Consider the following 15996-nt stretch of genomic DNA (forward strand, 5'->3'; position numbering starts at 1 on the left):
TGTTGCAGCTGTTGCTGCTGCTGCTGTTTCTGATGCTGCTGTTTCTGCTACTGCTGCTGCTGCTGCTATTGTTGTTGTTGTTGTTGTTGTTGTTAAAACTGTCTTGACCACGACATTTTCTTTCACTACGTCACCAGCAACTTTCGTGTCCGCTACATGATGCCCGGAGGCCAGGAGTTCGTGGATTTTACCACTCTTGTGGTGGAAATGGATGTCCACTACACCAAGATTTTGCCGGTAATGAATGCCCTTATAGTCCGAGCGCCAGATGAAAAAGCTTGTTTTGCGTCATTAAGTTTTTTTCTTTGGTGATTCTAACAGAGTTTTCATTGCTGATTTCAAATCTAATGGGGGCCAAAATGCTAAACTTTGGGCATTTTTGTCTAAAAGTGAAAATCCAAGATGGCCGCCATAGAATTTCGAGTGAAAATGTTGTGAGGGATATCATGCATTTAAAAGACTTAAAAATGTACACACTTAATTAAATAGCATTCAGAGTGACAAAAGTAACCACACTTGATGAAATACACATCAAATATTCGATAAAATGGCACCTTAAAAGAAAACAAGATGGCCGCTATATAGTTTTCATAAATGTGCTTATCCGCAATACACTTGAAATCGCCGCATAAAAATCACGACCTCACATGGATAAGTTCTGCCTCGTGGCAGAGGGCGACACACACACACACACACACAGACACACACACACACACACACACACACACACACACACATATATATATATATATATATATATATATATATATATATATATATATATATAGTTGCGAGCGCCGTACTACTAATATATATATATATATCCGTATATTTATATAGAGACTACAATATTACTTTACTTTAAAGCATTTCATCAAGGGCGTCTGGATGTAGGCGCTGCTTGGATCGGAGATAGTACAAACCATAGCGAGCATAGTTGATGTGTCCAGACGCAAAGAAGTAGGAGAGCATCTTTTCTACAGCAAACGAGTGAAGAGTCCTGTCAGCTTCTCTCTCAGCCCGAACAAAGGCCATCATAATGAACACTGGGTCAAGGATGCACTCAACCGAAAGTTTTGTGGTTTTACTCTGGGTGATTTTGGTGACGAGACTTTGCGTGAGTTCAGCTATGGTGTGTAGGCCTACGTCAGTGTTGAGGAGAATGGATCGCAGTAACTCCTCAACAAGAAGTCTCAATGCTTTTACATTTTGTGGGTATTTTTTCTGGATCAACATTTTTGGCACCCTTACAAGTGCTGAGCCAAGTCTTCAATGCCACTTCCTCTCATCAGGTATCCCATAGCACTAACGAAACACCTCTGTATATGCATACCGCACCAAGTCTTGGGATGAACTTCTGAAACTGTTCCTTGTCAGCCCATGTGATGTGGACAAGTTCTTTGTATAGCTGCTAGTCCCTGTTGAATATTGTCCATCCCTGACCAGTGAGCTGTGTCAGATCCTTGGCTTCACCCATTTCTGTTTTCATAGTGTCTGGCTCAGGTGGGATCATGTCCAATAATGGGCTGTACACCACAACTGTCTTTGGTTGGGTTGTTGTTCTGCACTGCGTTCACTTTGTGTGTTATAACCTCCATACTCAGGTCTTGCATCTTCGCAGAGTGCCTGTTTAAAAAATGACAGATCCTCATTCAGTTGCAGTTCTGTATAGAGAAACCTGTCGTGTGGCAAGAAAGACCAGAGATGGGACATGTCACAGGCACAGATCTTTCGGCATGAGTGGTTTCTTGTTTCCTGTGTACCTTTGAACTGCAACGTCACCAAGTGTCAGATTATCGGACGCCTGATGGTGGGAATATCTTGCATTTCCCACACCTGCTCTGACTTCTGCTTGTTGGCTTGTGCCAGCATCATTGCTACGCCGTGCGTTGATTTGTGGCCATTTGGAGATGATATCTGCGTGTCAAAGTTGCTAGCTACAACTTGAACAAGTCCTTGTTTACTGTAAAAGTAGGCCAGTCCTCATGGAACAGATGCCACAGCAACAGCAGCTGAACACCGAAAGCGCCTCAGTTCGTCGTATGAGGTGGTGAATCCATACGTATGAAGCTCGTCTATAAATTTCCTCTGTCGACTCAACAGGATACTAAGTCCATGTTGCAAGTTTGTGAAATAGCTGCTGACTGTACTCGTAACAAATTTGGCCAATCGTTGCTGCTGGCAGTGTAGAATCCAGTTTGGGGTCTGTGGCTGCAAGGAGCGAAAGCACAAAGTTGGGCTGCACTCATTCATGACAAATCCCCTAGGTAGACGAGTTGGGTACGTATGGCGATTGGGCTTTGGACATTCTGCTTTGATCACGCTAACCAAGCATGATATGGCTCGTCCATTGCAGTCTTCTTCATCATCCACAATACGCATATGGGCAGAAGCCGTGCTCCTGAAGACGAGGATGGAAGCCACACCTGGTGAGGACATGATCGGCAATTCTGGTTCAGGAGTGAACATCGCGGTTTGTCTTTCCCTCCAAGTTCAATATAGCGTTCATAGGCTTCCACACTATTCCACCTGCGTGATTTGTTTCATCGAATTTCCTCAACCAGCATACTAAAGACATTGTCATGCGTTGTAGGTGAGCTAGTTGATTGCGTTGGACTGCTTGTGTAGAACCAGGAGCAGCAGTCTCTGTGACACCTAGCGTCTGCTGCATGCAAATCACTGACTGTTGATGACACACGGAAGCTGACATCTGTTCCCCATTTGTCCCCACGTTCCTTGGCACTTTTTGTATTTCTTCTTTGGTGATCTCCCTCCCTTTCTCCTCTCCAGTTCGGCGTAAGTAGGCTTTTTCCAACGATGTGGGTGTTTTAGGGGGTATCAGTGATCATGCTTCTCCACAGAAAAACAATGTTCATGAAAATTATACGAACTAGTACTGCCCCTATGACGGTCGGGTTCTTCTTCAGAAAGTTCCTCAGTCTTCCCCTTTAGTAAAAATTGCTTAATATGGTCTCTGGAACAATGTGTGCTCTTACAGTTCTGGTGACACAGTATAAACTCAGCATCTTCTGAAAGTCTCTGACTGAGTCCATCATCTCGCTGCCGGCTTGCTTCCAGAAAATCACTAATCCGTCTCGATTTGATCAGGGGTGGGTTCTTTCTTTGACAGAAAAAAAACATTCCATGTCTGAGAGAGAGAGAGAGAGAGAGAGAGAGAGAGAGAGAGAGAGAGAGAGAGAGAGAGAGAGAGAGAGAGAGAGAGAGAGAGAATCGCATTAGTATGTGTAATTGAGTGAGACATTGTGTGTGTGCATGTGTATGTTGCATGAACCAGCCTGATCGCATCACGTCCTTGTGGATACGTAGCGTTTTCCCACATTCTACGGAGGTGTGGTGTGACGAAGCACTGTCTGCCAATGTCTCCATACTCCTTGCTTTGCTAGCTGAGTCCATATTACAGCAGGCCGTGCTGTGCACCTTTCGGTGCATCCTGTGACATCACGATGAGAGGAACTGTGTTAGCGTTAGGCCTAGTACCCTCGCGCGAATCTTGGTCGACTCGTACATGGTAGAGGAGGAATTCAGACTCTAAACTCCTTCCTGACCCGTTGCCGAAGTGAGTGTTCCTATTTGTTGATGAAGTAATGCTAACCCGTTTATCTAAGAGGTTTTGCGGAATCGGTTCATAACATATTATTTGCCTAAGAGGTGTACTAACATATTACCCGGATTTTGCTAAAGCGACTCATGGCCCAGCTCTAGTCGCTCGGCTATCATTCTTGCATGATACGGGTTGGTGTATTTCAGCCAGCAGAAAAAAATTATGCCCATAAGATACAAGTTGGCCCCCGACTGATATGAAGTCTAGAGACCCAGAGGAAGCAGAATCCCCAAAGAAAAATACTTTATGATGAAAAACAATGTTCTAGTCTTTATATAGACCCGGCTCTCGGACTATTATCTAGAAAGAACTTTTTAAAAGTAAGTTAGTAAGTAAGTTTCTAATAGGACTTAACATTCGGACTAAATCAAATTATACCGTCGAACCTGCTCTAACAGCCACCTATGTAGGACAATAACCTGTATAAACTAACACTTCCCTTTTCACCCTTTGTTTTTTTTTTAATTGGGGGGGGGGGGGGGGGGGGTTGTTGTTATATTGGGTTTCTTTTTGTTCTGTTTTGTTGTTTTTAATATTATATTATAATGACACTATGCACGAAGTAGCCTGTCTAAGACGGCCACTTTCTACCTTGACAGTGGACGGCCATCTTAGAAAATTTCAACTGCACTACTGTCAAACATTATTTGTGGCTGCTGCTGTTGTTTTCAGACTTTGCAGAAGATGGGAAAGACGGCCTCGCCAAAGCAAGTGGCTGAGGCGCTGCAGGAAGTGACGATAATTGCGCGGAAAAACAGAGAACTTTCTGCGGAGTTCAAAAGTACGAACTTTCTTTTCCTTAACTCCTCTCTCTTGGTGTCTTTTTCCATGCACGTTGTCTTCTCTTACAGCACAGGCCGGTTGTGGGTGGCGAAGTAGATAGACGAACGTGAATGTAAACGTAGAGATTAAGGAAGTGGCTTCCAGTCCAAACTGGGACAATAAATCTAGTTCCTGTTCCTTCAGGAATTGGATTTTAATAGTTTGGGAGGTTCTGTTTGTTTTGGGGGGGGGGGGGGGTACGACATAGACAGACTAAATATTTGGTCGTTTCAAAGCTTAAAAATAACCCAGAGATGTGAAGCGTAGGTGGTCTGGTGTGGTTTGTTCCTTCTTTCCTATAAAAATACTATCAGCCTTATTCCTCTTTTTTTATATATATTTATTTCTTTGTTTGTTTTTATTTTTTGGGGGAATGTTTCTCTCCAGTCGCATCTCTAATCGTCAACAATATATGAACAAATTGTGTTGCAAGTGCCTAAAATTCTCTCGAAAACTAAAATTAAGAGATGCAACTTTGTAAAGGGAATATAAGAGACCTCAGACAACACCCGTTCACCAACAAACAACGTCTTCCGTTTTGGCACAGGTATTTCATAGACTGTTGGCAGGTATTGGTAGAAAGAGTATGAACCTACCCATTCGTCCGTACACAAACATATACACACACACACACTCACGCCACAAATACACAGCCTTACACTATCTCACACATACTACATGTACAACAGCTCTCTCTCTCTCTCTCTCTCTCTCTCTCTCTCTCTCTCTCTCTCTCTCCCTCTCTCTCTCTCTCTTTCCCTCTCTCTCCCCCCCTCTCTCTCTGACACACACACACACGCATATACACAGACTCTCTCTCTTTCTCTCCCTCTCTCTTTTTCTCTCCCCCCCCCTCTCTCTCTCTCTCTCTCACACACACACACGCATATACACAGACACACATACACTCATACGCAACTGTTTTTAATTTTTTAACGACCTTGCTACAAAGGGATACCCACCCCCACCACCTCTAAGAAACCCGAAACAAAACAAACACAATTAAAACCCTCAAATGTCCGTTCCATCTGTGCAGGTATTTATCCACTGCTGAAAGGAATCCGAGATGGTATGGGCTCCGGTCTCAGTAAGTCTGCTCAGGAAAACGGGAACCACAAGGTCTAAAAGGACGAGTAGGACCTCGAGGCATCAATAGGACTACAAGGACTCCAAGAACATGGGAGGATCAGGAGGTCTAAAAAAAAACACCAGTAGGACTATTGAGACCTGTAGGACCATAGATTCTTTACAACGGCAGTTGAGAATATTTGGTAGGACCATGGAGACGAAAAGGGTCAGGAGGACTAAGGGACCAGTAAGATCACGAAAACCAAGAGGAAAGTGAAAGTTGCTTCCTCACAATCAGTTTTTTTTTTACTTTACATATATTGCACTTTTACTTTTTAACAAAATACGCGAGGGTGTTTTTAAACGTATGTGATTTTGTGTGTGTGTGTGTATTTGTGTGTGTGTGTGTGTGTGTGTGTGTGTGTGTGTGTGTGTGTGTGTGTGTGTGTGTGTGTGTGTGTGTGTGTGTGTGTTAGTGTTTTGCATGTTGGCCTCTGTGTGTGTGAGAGAGAGTGGAAGAGAGAGAGAGAGAGAGAGAGAGAGAGAGAGAGAGAGAGAGAGAGAGAGAGAGAGAGAGAGAGACTGTAAATGTTTTACACCGTCATCGACACAACTTAGATCATCTAGGAGGCGGGCTGCTTCTATCCTGCCCGTCAGGGCTAATCTGAGCTACGAGGGATACAATGTACGATCAGAAAGACAGACAAATTGAGAACCTTAAAAACTCCCTAAACATAACATGTTCAAGCATGCCATCCTGGGCTTCGAATTTAAAAAAAGGCAAAAGTCGGGCATTATGCTAAACTTATGGCTTAGTTTGTGAGCCCCCCCCCTCTCTGTCTCTCTGTCTGTCTCCCCCCTCTCTCTCTCTCTCTCTCTCTCTCTCTCTCTCTCTCTCTCTCTCACACACACACACACACACAAAATAGTTTGCGCTCGGATATTTGTTGATCTTGACTTACATGTATTAGTTTTTTTATCTTACTGTAATAACATTTATTTGTTCCAAATAACCTAAGATTATATCGAAGAGAAGGTGCGTATGAGTTTGTGAGTGTATTTGTATGTGGGATTCTGTGTTCCTTGAAAACTGAGGCAGTGCGTGCTATGGAGATGTAGATGAAGATTTATTCACTCAGCTGTATAAATGATATTATATTATCAGCTTTTTTTTAATCGGTGCTCTTCTCAACAAGAAATCTTAAAAAATATATAAATTGCATGTACTGTACTTTTATATAAAAGAACTTAATATAAGTTAATCAACTTTATTTGTTCAGTGTTTGGGGGGTTTCAGAGAAGAACTGCTGGTATGCGCTTACAGTATGAAATAACTCAATGTTGTTTTCAAATGTAGTCTACATAAACGATGATGATCCTGATGTGTTGCTGTGTTGCTACGTTGTCAGAATCTGTTCCAAGTGAAATATGACTGCTACCGTGACAAACTCTTTTTCCAATTCCGACAACATAGTAACACAGCATGACATCGGGATCATCATCGTTTTCGTCAACAGTCAACAACAGCTCTTGCCCCATCGATGCCCCTCATCTTTTGCCGCTGTAATCCTTTAGTTGACTCTTCCGAGTCTCTCCAGATACAGGGAGACCTTTCTTGGCAACAGTTAGGCAATATTACAATTGTTGCCCATTTTCGAGAATAATTTCTGGTAAACCCCCGAAACCCCCTAAAGAATAAATAAATAAATAAATAAATGAATAAATAAATAAATAAAGGGAGTGCTTGTTTAGGCCAATATGGCCTACATAAGGTGGAGGCCCACACTTGCCCTTATTTAGGCTCCCTATTATAGCTCAAACTCCCCTTTTTACGCAACCGAGTTCGATCCACTTTCGCAATCGTACATCTTTCTCATTTAGTACAGTTTTGTTTCAAGTGTATGACTTGTTTAATCATAATGAAAATTATAAGAACAACGCACAATATGGAACATTTTGCTCAATATCAACTGTTTGAATGAGGGCCAGATTTTTTCCTCCATGGAGGTGCAAGAGCTAGGCTAACAGGTTGGCACACTTTGGTCTAGTGAAAAGGTCATATCCTCCGAATGGACTCCCGGGTCAAATTTGATGTGTAAACGTCGTGTACACAACGTGTGCCCTCCCGAAGGCACTCTCTTCAATTAGGCAGTTTAGTGAACGCGCTCGCGGCATTGCGAATCGGCCTCGATACACCCAGTAGACCTTTGTGATCGGCCGCAAGCCTCGGGTTATGGTGGATCTAACAACTCTCAGTTTTGTTTCGTTTTGTGAATCGCTCTAGATTTCTAGGTCTGCCACATCCCATAGCCCTGAAATCTTTTTAAGAGGATAAGAAAGATCTTCAAAATGGCGTTCTTCGTGTGCAAATCGATTCGGTAGAACTGGAAATATTTACTTCTGAAAACTACTGGCTGTATATTTATGAAACTTCAAAAATTTATAGATTGTCCAATCCAGCATCTTTTGACACTTGAGTTGTTTTGGGTGAAGTTTTCACAATGCTAAGGGGCTTTCCACAAAAATGCATACGCAAAAACCGAATGAGCAACTGCATATGAGCGGGCGGGACACACCAAACATTTTCAGTTGGTAGGAAATTTTGTTTTTTGCCCGTGTGGCCGCCGAAGCCTACTCTTATCGATTTTAGACCACCAAGGGATCTCTAACATGCACAAGTTGCACACGGGACCTCCGAATTTTTTCGCCCTTGTCCGAGAAGGCTAGGTGTAGATCTTTCCTACCAGAAGATCAGGGGTGTGGCTGAAAGGCAGCAGTGAGAGGGAGCAAAGGAGTAGCAGTAACGCCATTGGTGCAGTCTTCTATGAGAATGAGAATAATTTACCAAGAACATTTAGTAAACTAATACCCCTATAGTTATTAACATTATTTACGTTTCCTTTTTTTGTGCAAACTAAATATCATAGACTTGGCCCACTCCTCTGGATAGTTGCCTGTGAAGAAAACTGAATTGAAAAGAGGTAGGAGAAACTCAGCCAGGTCCTGGCAACCGAATTTGTAACATTCTGGCAATAGGTCGTCAGGTCCACAAGCCTATTTATGTCCAATACAATTTCGTCTCTTGAAATGGGTGAATTTAACAAATCACCTGGCTCACCACAAGGGGAGGCATGAGACTGTAAAGAAACATGAGTTCAAGCTGGTTGACTCGTCATTTCTATTGGCGTTACCACCAAACCCCGAGAAGGGGTTTAGCAATTTCTCAAAATAGACACACCAGCTTCAAACAATTCTGAATAAGAAGTTGAGTTTGTAATTGTGTATACTGTGCTTTTTTAATTTACAGAGGTTTTTAAAATGTCTTTTTCAAAGAGAGGTAGTTATCTAATGCTTCATTTGAGTAGGAAATATGAATTTCATGTAATGCTTTGTATTTTGTCTTTTTGCGTAATAGCATTTATTATCAAACCGCGGTGGTTAGGATGTATACTTTTTTAAAACCTTTTAGCACTTGTAGATTGCATACAATCGGCTGCACTTTTAACACAATTATTCAACATCACAACAGCTTCGTTTGTTTTACCTACATGGATAAGATCAGAAAAGTCATTTTGAACACATAACATGTTGTCTTCTAATGCCTGTACATAGTCTTCGACGTATGCTTTGTTCCAAAAACATTTCTGGATATCATATAATGGACACAAAACTTCTTGTTCTATGGGTTCACATTCGATGCCAGGTGCTGTAAGCGTTAGACTAAGAGGGAAATGGTCAGACTCTGAATATAAAAATACCATATTATGATGCAATCTTGGTTTTAAAAAATACTTTAAAACAATGTATTAAAATTTGCTCTTCTGAACCCAGGAGGAAGAAGTGTCACTCACTAGTCATTTTGTTAAATTTTGATTTTGATACGCTGATTCAAAATTTGACATTATTTTAACAATAGGACGTAGTTTTAATGAAGTTTATGGGAAATGTTTGTAGTCGGCGGGCCACATCTACAGCGAATTATAGGCGATTTCTAGGTTGAGAACAATAGATACAGGGTGCATGGAAGTGGAACCAAATTTGAAAAGAATATTAATCCACAAACAGGAAAAAGACGACCTGAACATCGGTGGCGCCTCTATAAATAAATTATTGATGGTCAAGGTCAAGGGCAAGGTTCGAGATCCGTCTTCTAGAGATAATTTCGAGATATCTTTTTCATTAGTTGGGTAAAAAACAATAGTCACGTGACCGTGGGCTCTGGAAGTTCGTTTTTAACTTGTTTTACCATCTTCAAGGTCTAAGTAAAAAAATAGCCCCCATGCCTCTTTATAAAATGTGGGCGTTTCCCATGAGGCCTTGAAATCCAAGATGGCCACCAAATGGCAAACATTGATTTTGCTCATTGTCTTTTCACCACAAATATGAAGTGTGATACGTCACTTATGGGTTTTTTTGGGGTCAAAAAGTTCAATTTTAGTGTCGTTTTTAGCCTTTTGTAAAATATAAGTGCAAAAAAATCCAAATGGCTGCCATCATCTGTATTGAAAATGGGAAAAACCTTGGTATCACAAATAGTAACCTAAGGTTCACGAATTAAGGACATTTAATGATTATCTCAGATAATTTTTTTTTTGTATCATTTCATATTTTTAGTATTTTCCAAGCAGTGTTAATCCAATTTGGCCGCTCATCGAATATATGTAAACACATACAGCATCGGCAGTATGGGAGTCTTGTCTATACTCTATACTTTTTGCAGAGGTACAAACCTGTGACCTGTGACCATTGATCTAAGACACTGCTGTTCAGGATTCACTGTGTAGATCTGATTTAGCAGCATTTTAGAATCGATGCAACCCGCAAAAAATATCGCTGTTTGGGGATGATGTGCAGTTTAGACATTCAAAAGACAATAATTCATAGTTAGAAAGAACATTAATCTAAAGGACAATAACTTGTTTAGTCTTTACTCTTGTCTTTATCTTGATCAGTTTGGTTTACAAACTTGCTACATTCATTATTGCTAGTAGGAATGGAGGCTGTGGTATTAAAGCTATCCAAAATTGACAATTGTTGGGGTATCGCAGGTAGATTAGGGCAAACTTGCCAGCATTGTCTATTCTACAGTTGCAACCCATGCATGGATAAGGATGGCCTGACATGACTGAGCATAATGTGAACGAAAAAAAATATTCATTCTGGTGTCCCTTCAGCAGTGACATCAGAATATCCCACAAATCTATAAGCCGCTTGGAGTATTTGTTGTGACCATAATATGTGATAAACCTGATCGAATGCAAATGTCATATTGACTACATTGGCTACTCTTCAGCGTCTGTCAGATGGCATGCATTAACATTTTAATCCAGCGAGTCTGACATCTCCAGTTGACACCTAAAACTTTTCCAAGTCTGTGTCAGGCTGTTCGTACACGTGCTTGGCAAGTTCTTTTTTTCCAACATTCTCCCAAGCTGCATTGTAGCCACCAATACGAGTTCTTGGGGTGCATTGGAAATATTTAGGTTGTCCTTTACATTGAAATATTAATTATTTCTGCTTCCTATGCTGATGAATCTGTCATGGACAAGATCTTCTCTCAACAAAAGATTACACCCAACACCATCTCCCGTTATGTTTCCTAAAGGGAAAGCGTGGCATACTGTTCAGGCTGCAACCACGAAAGTCAGCCAACCCAGTTCCTTTAAAGAGTTTGAAAGAAGCATATTCGTATGTCATTTTAAAAAATGACACCCCCCCAAAAAAAAATTGGAACGATATCCTTAAATACAGTATGGTTTTCCTCTTTGGTTTTGACTAGGATTTTGTATGTATGTTAGGCTTGTCGCTGACCATAAAGGCAAAAAGTATGGATTTTCTTGCAGTGACCGCGTAAATTTTTGATGACATCATGCAAAACAGACTTACTAGATGACTCAAGGTATGTTGCATGATTATATGATTAACTTTTCTTGAGAGGAGGCTGAGAGCATGCTTGAGCCCCGCCGTGTGGTGGAACATGTTGTTCGTCTGAGGGAGATCTGTTGTCATCCTTGTCTGCACACGATAAGGCCAGTACTGCACTCTGGAGTACGTGGCACTCAGGAACTTCCGGATGAACTGCTGGTTCACTTTTACTTCCAATTGGACATTTAGATCCCAAGTCACATCCCCTCATGATGCATCGGCTTTGAACAGAGCTAATCCTTATCAACGAAGACAATAGCAAGTTTTTCCATTGGCAATTTCTTGTGGAAAAGTAAAAGATGTTTTCATATCCTGCAAATCCGTACAGTTCGCATGCTGATACATGTATCGGCGTCACTTTTGAGAAGCGCATCGGTCAAATGTGTGCTCCTTTTGACACCGTGCATGCTTATGCCGATGTTAATGACTGTGCTCTCCCTTTCTCCACGTGCATGGTAAATCAGCATTAAAGCTAAACCATTAAGTTGTTGGTCTATAGAGATTTTGTTTTCAGATTCTTAGGCAGTCTTATACAGTTACGTTTCAAGATTAAATGGGGTCATTTCTTCACTTTCTTTAAGCTCTAATGTCAGGTAGTCACGTTACTGAGCCTCTTTCCTGTATCTGTTACGCAATAATGGCGCAACTTTTTGGATCACCTGCTGGTCTCTTATCCCAAGAGCTTGTATTGCTGACCTGGTATAATCTTCCCTTCCTTAAATATCACTCATCCTCTCATATTTGTTCTTTTCCTTTTCGTACTTAAAGCCCATGGAATCTCTGCATTTCTCAGTACGTAACTCAGATCGATATGCCGATTTCATACCCCCAACTGCATACCCACAGTCATCGGCAATGTGCTTGTGATCTTCAAGAAGGGACTTCAAGGAACGTATATTTGTCCTTTAAAAATTTGTTATGCCATCAAAATGTTTTGTTAAAAAAAATCTGAAAAATGTATTTTCTGAAGATGCATTGCCGAACCAGACTGCCCACCGCCTTGGGATACGTGCTTGTTCCAACATGCAAGGTGGTAGTGGTATCTGATGTTTGCAAAAGAACCAGACAGGGAGGAAGTAGACAAGGAAACTTTTGATAGTCCACCCTTCATGTCTGGATCTTCACGCAAGAAATGTCTTGCCGTCGTCGCTTGAGGTTTAAAGTTCAAGGGTCTTTTAAAGAGTGCGTGTGTGTGGGTTAAAAAAAAAAAGTATTATAATGTGAAAGAATCAGAAGGTGCAAGAAATAGTTCCAAGGGACATCTGTCCACTGAATGGATTCATAGAGATCATACATTTATCAAGCCCTCACCACTTTCAGATCTTGCTTTCACAGTGTTTCACGGAGACTGGTATACGAGATGAGCGGGTTTGTGTACCTTTTTCTATACATGTGTTTCAGCAAACACTCACACCAGACAGACACATTGTTCTCGTATAAAAAAGAAGTTTTGGAGTAAAAATATAAGTGTTATACTGACATCATTTTTTTCTCAATCTTTATGTAGCATTTATCTGAAAAGAAGAGAAATACCAGTTTAGAGGCGGGATGGATACAAGTAAATACCTCTGGAGCGAATATATTTGACCCATTATAAGTTAAAATACAAGTAGGGCATTCTTTACCATCCGCAGGCAAAATGGGACAAATATTCCTCTTCACTGTAAGCGATAAGGCAACCGCAATTAGAACCAATCACAACTAGTCAACATCTATGAATGATTTTATTGTTGGAGACAGTATAGCTCGCGGTGCGTAGTGCGTAGCTTAGTTTCAAAATGGTAAATTTGAATCAGTTTTCTCTTAAGAACAAGAATTTAAAAAAATAGTGTATATAAATTGGCAACGCTAATTCTATCTCATCAGTTAGTGTTTAAAACTTGCTCTTTTGGAATTTCCGATTTTTCGGGGATGTTTTTACTCTCATTGTCAAGGAATGTCGAGTTAAATTAAAGTAGGTTTTGTTACAACACGCACAATGCCTTATTTGCATTGCATCGAAATGCCGTCCGGGGAATCCCGCTGTGTTATAGGCTAAATTTTTGCAGTTCCTTTACAATTGTTTTGTTCTTCCTCTTTCTGTATGATAAATACTAGATCTACAGTAATGCATTCAACCTGTTTATGTGTATGCCACAAGTCACAAAGTGGACGAATCAAGTTCAAACGGTTTCAAATAATGGATCAAAACTTAGGGTGATAATGTCGTGATTTTGGAATTGTGAAAAACGCGATCGAAGACATTGTACCCAAGCGAAAGCAAACAAAACAGTCCATTGCGGTGATTATGCTAGCCAGTTACCTGAACTTTTTTGCATCTTAACAGCGTGCTAAGTTTACATGAAATTATGTACAACACCCACCATTTTCAAAAAGGCACGGGAGCTAAATTCTCTTTTTAACTCATAAAGTCTCCAAAAAGCCAAAGAACGCAACTTCCGCGCTCCACGGTCACGGAAGGTTTCATTTTGCTTCAACTTCATATTATAGAAAAGTCATAAAAAGATATGAAAGTTAGTGTCAGACTTTCTGTTTGTGCTTGTCGTGGATGTCGTTTTTCATAGATGCGCCTATGCACATGTATTTACGCACACGGACAAAGAAACACCAAAAGGAACTTGAAGTTATAAATAGTTACAGCAATATCGTACTTAAAAGTCAAGTTCTATTTTCACTGAAGTTGTTTTAATATGAAAAAAACAATTGTTAAGGATCATATGCTATTTTGCAGTTTAGCTTTTGTTCCAATAATATCATCATTATACCCAGTGCCCAATGACGGATCGGTTTCCTAATACAAACCTATCGCCAACCGAACGCCCGACTCGCGACCTGAAACCAACCAACCAAACAAATAAACAGAAACAACTACAACAACAACAACAACAACAGCAGCAGCAGCAGCAGCAGTAACAACAACAACCACAACAACAACAACAACCACAACAACATTAATAATAATAATAATAATAATGACTACTACTACTAATAATAATAAGAAGAAAGAACAACAACAACAACAACAACAACAACAACAACAACAACAACAACAACAACAACAACAACAAAACAGCAAAGATCGTAAAGGGAAACAACTTATACTAATTTGCCACTTTCTGGAGTTGCACCCCTGAAACATCGCCACGTCCCTCGTCATGGCACACGTAGAAGATCGGGTGTTGTAGTTCTGACACGCCCACAGAAAGACCCTAAACCTGAGCAACTTGGAGGCATCTATATGTCTATATCATATTTGTAAAAGTTCTTCATTTTAGTCGCCTAAAACTTCCAAACCAATTTACTTTCGAATTTGAAAAAAATAACGGTGGTTCGGAATCATTTATAGGATGCATAGTTATAATAATATTAACTCTCTAGTGGATCACTACCTTGTTGTGGTTAGAGAGCTTGTGTGCCTCCTCTGTGACCCCAAGAGCTAAGCTGGCTGGAGCTAATGCTCCTGGTAGGGCCACCCATGCCAGACAGGTCACGGGTAGAGGTCAGACGAAGCGTGATCCACTGGCCCTCCAGGTTCCGGAGGTTCAGCTCAGGGCTAACAACCCAGACTGGTAAAAATCATAATAACATGTTACGGAAACAGCAACAAAGAGAAACCATATTTCTGAGTGTGATGGACTTTCAGAGTCTCTTGGGACTCGTATGAATGCTGGCAGTGAAAGCCGCAAGGAAGATATTTGCAGGAAGATGGAGGGCCTGAACACCGCAAAGACAAAAGTTATCACAGGACTGTGGAATGTAAGGACAATGTACGAAACTGGTAAGTTGGCACAAGTAACGGCAGAGATGAGGAGATATGGATTGCACGTTCTGGGCATAAGTGAAAGCCACTGGACAGGATCCGGCAGGCTGAGAACAGCAACTGGAGAAACACTGATCTATTCTGGCAGAGAAGACAACCAACATAGGAAGGTGTAGCTATCATCCTGAAAAAGGGACTTCAGAAATGCCTCATGGAGTGGAAACCGATCAACAGCAGAATGATGACACTGAGACTGAGGGGAAAGCACACCAACACAAGCATCATGCAATGTTATGCCCTTACTAACGACAGTGAAGATGAAAGCAAGGACTATTTTATGAACAGCTGCAGAGGGAATTGACAGGTATATCTCGTCACGACCGTATCGTTGTAATGGGCGATCTGAATGCTAAAGTAGGAGAGGACAAAACCAACTATGGGAGAACGATGGGAAAACATGGTACGGGTACAACAAATGAGAACGGTGAAAGACTAGTGGACTTCTGCGTATTGAACAACTTGGTGATAGGCGGAACCCTCTTCCCACACCGTACAATCCACAAACTGACCTGGAATTCTCCAAATGGCAGGGACAAGAACCAGATTGACCACCTTATGATACGAGGAATGTGGAGACGTTCCCTACACGATGTGAAAGTCAGAAGAGGAGCCGATGTTGGCAGCGATCCACATCTAGTGAGGGCAAGGATAAAACTCATGCTGAAGAAAACATTCACCAGGGAGGCGAAAAGGACGCGATTTAATGTTCACAAGCTCAGTGATGGCAATGTGAGATCTG

The 15996-nt window shown here is 41.2% G+C and overlaps 1 protein-coding gene across 1 annotated transcript in view; it reads left to right on the top strand.

Moving 5' to 3' along the window:
* The window catches only part of LOC101863408 (indoleamine 2,3-dioxygenase 2), a 35108-nt gene extending 19735 nt beyond the window's left edge, over positions 1–15373 (top strand). Inside the window, exons 7-10 of the mRNA XM_005113073.3 lie at positions 138–237; positions 4295–4478; positions 5481–5531; positions 15081–15373. Coding sequence (XP_005113130.1) covers positions 138–237; positions 4295–4478; positions 5481–5531; positions 15081–15373 — 628 coding nt within the window. The remainder of the gene's footprint in view (positions 1–137; positions 238–4294; positions 4479–5480; positions 5532–15080) is intronic.
* The last annotated feature ends 623 nt before the right edge of the window (positions 15374–15996 follow it).

This window comes from Aplysia californica, unplaced genomic scaffold, assembly GCF_000002075.1.
Source record: "Aplysia californica isolate F4 #8 unplaced genomic scaffold, AplCal3.0 scaffold01592, whole genome shotgun sequence".
NCBI lineage: Eukaryota > Metazoa > Mollusca > Gastropoda > Aplysiida > Aplysiidae > Aplysia > Aplysia californica.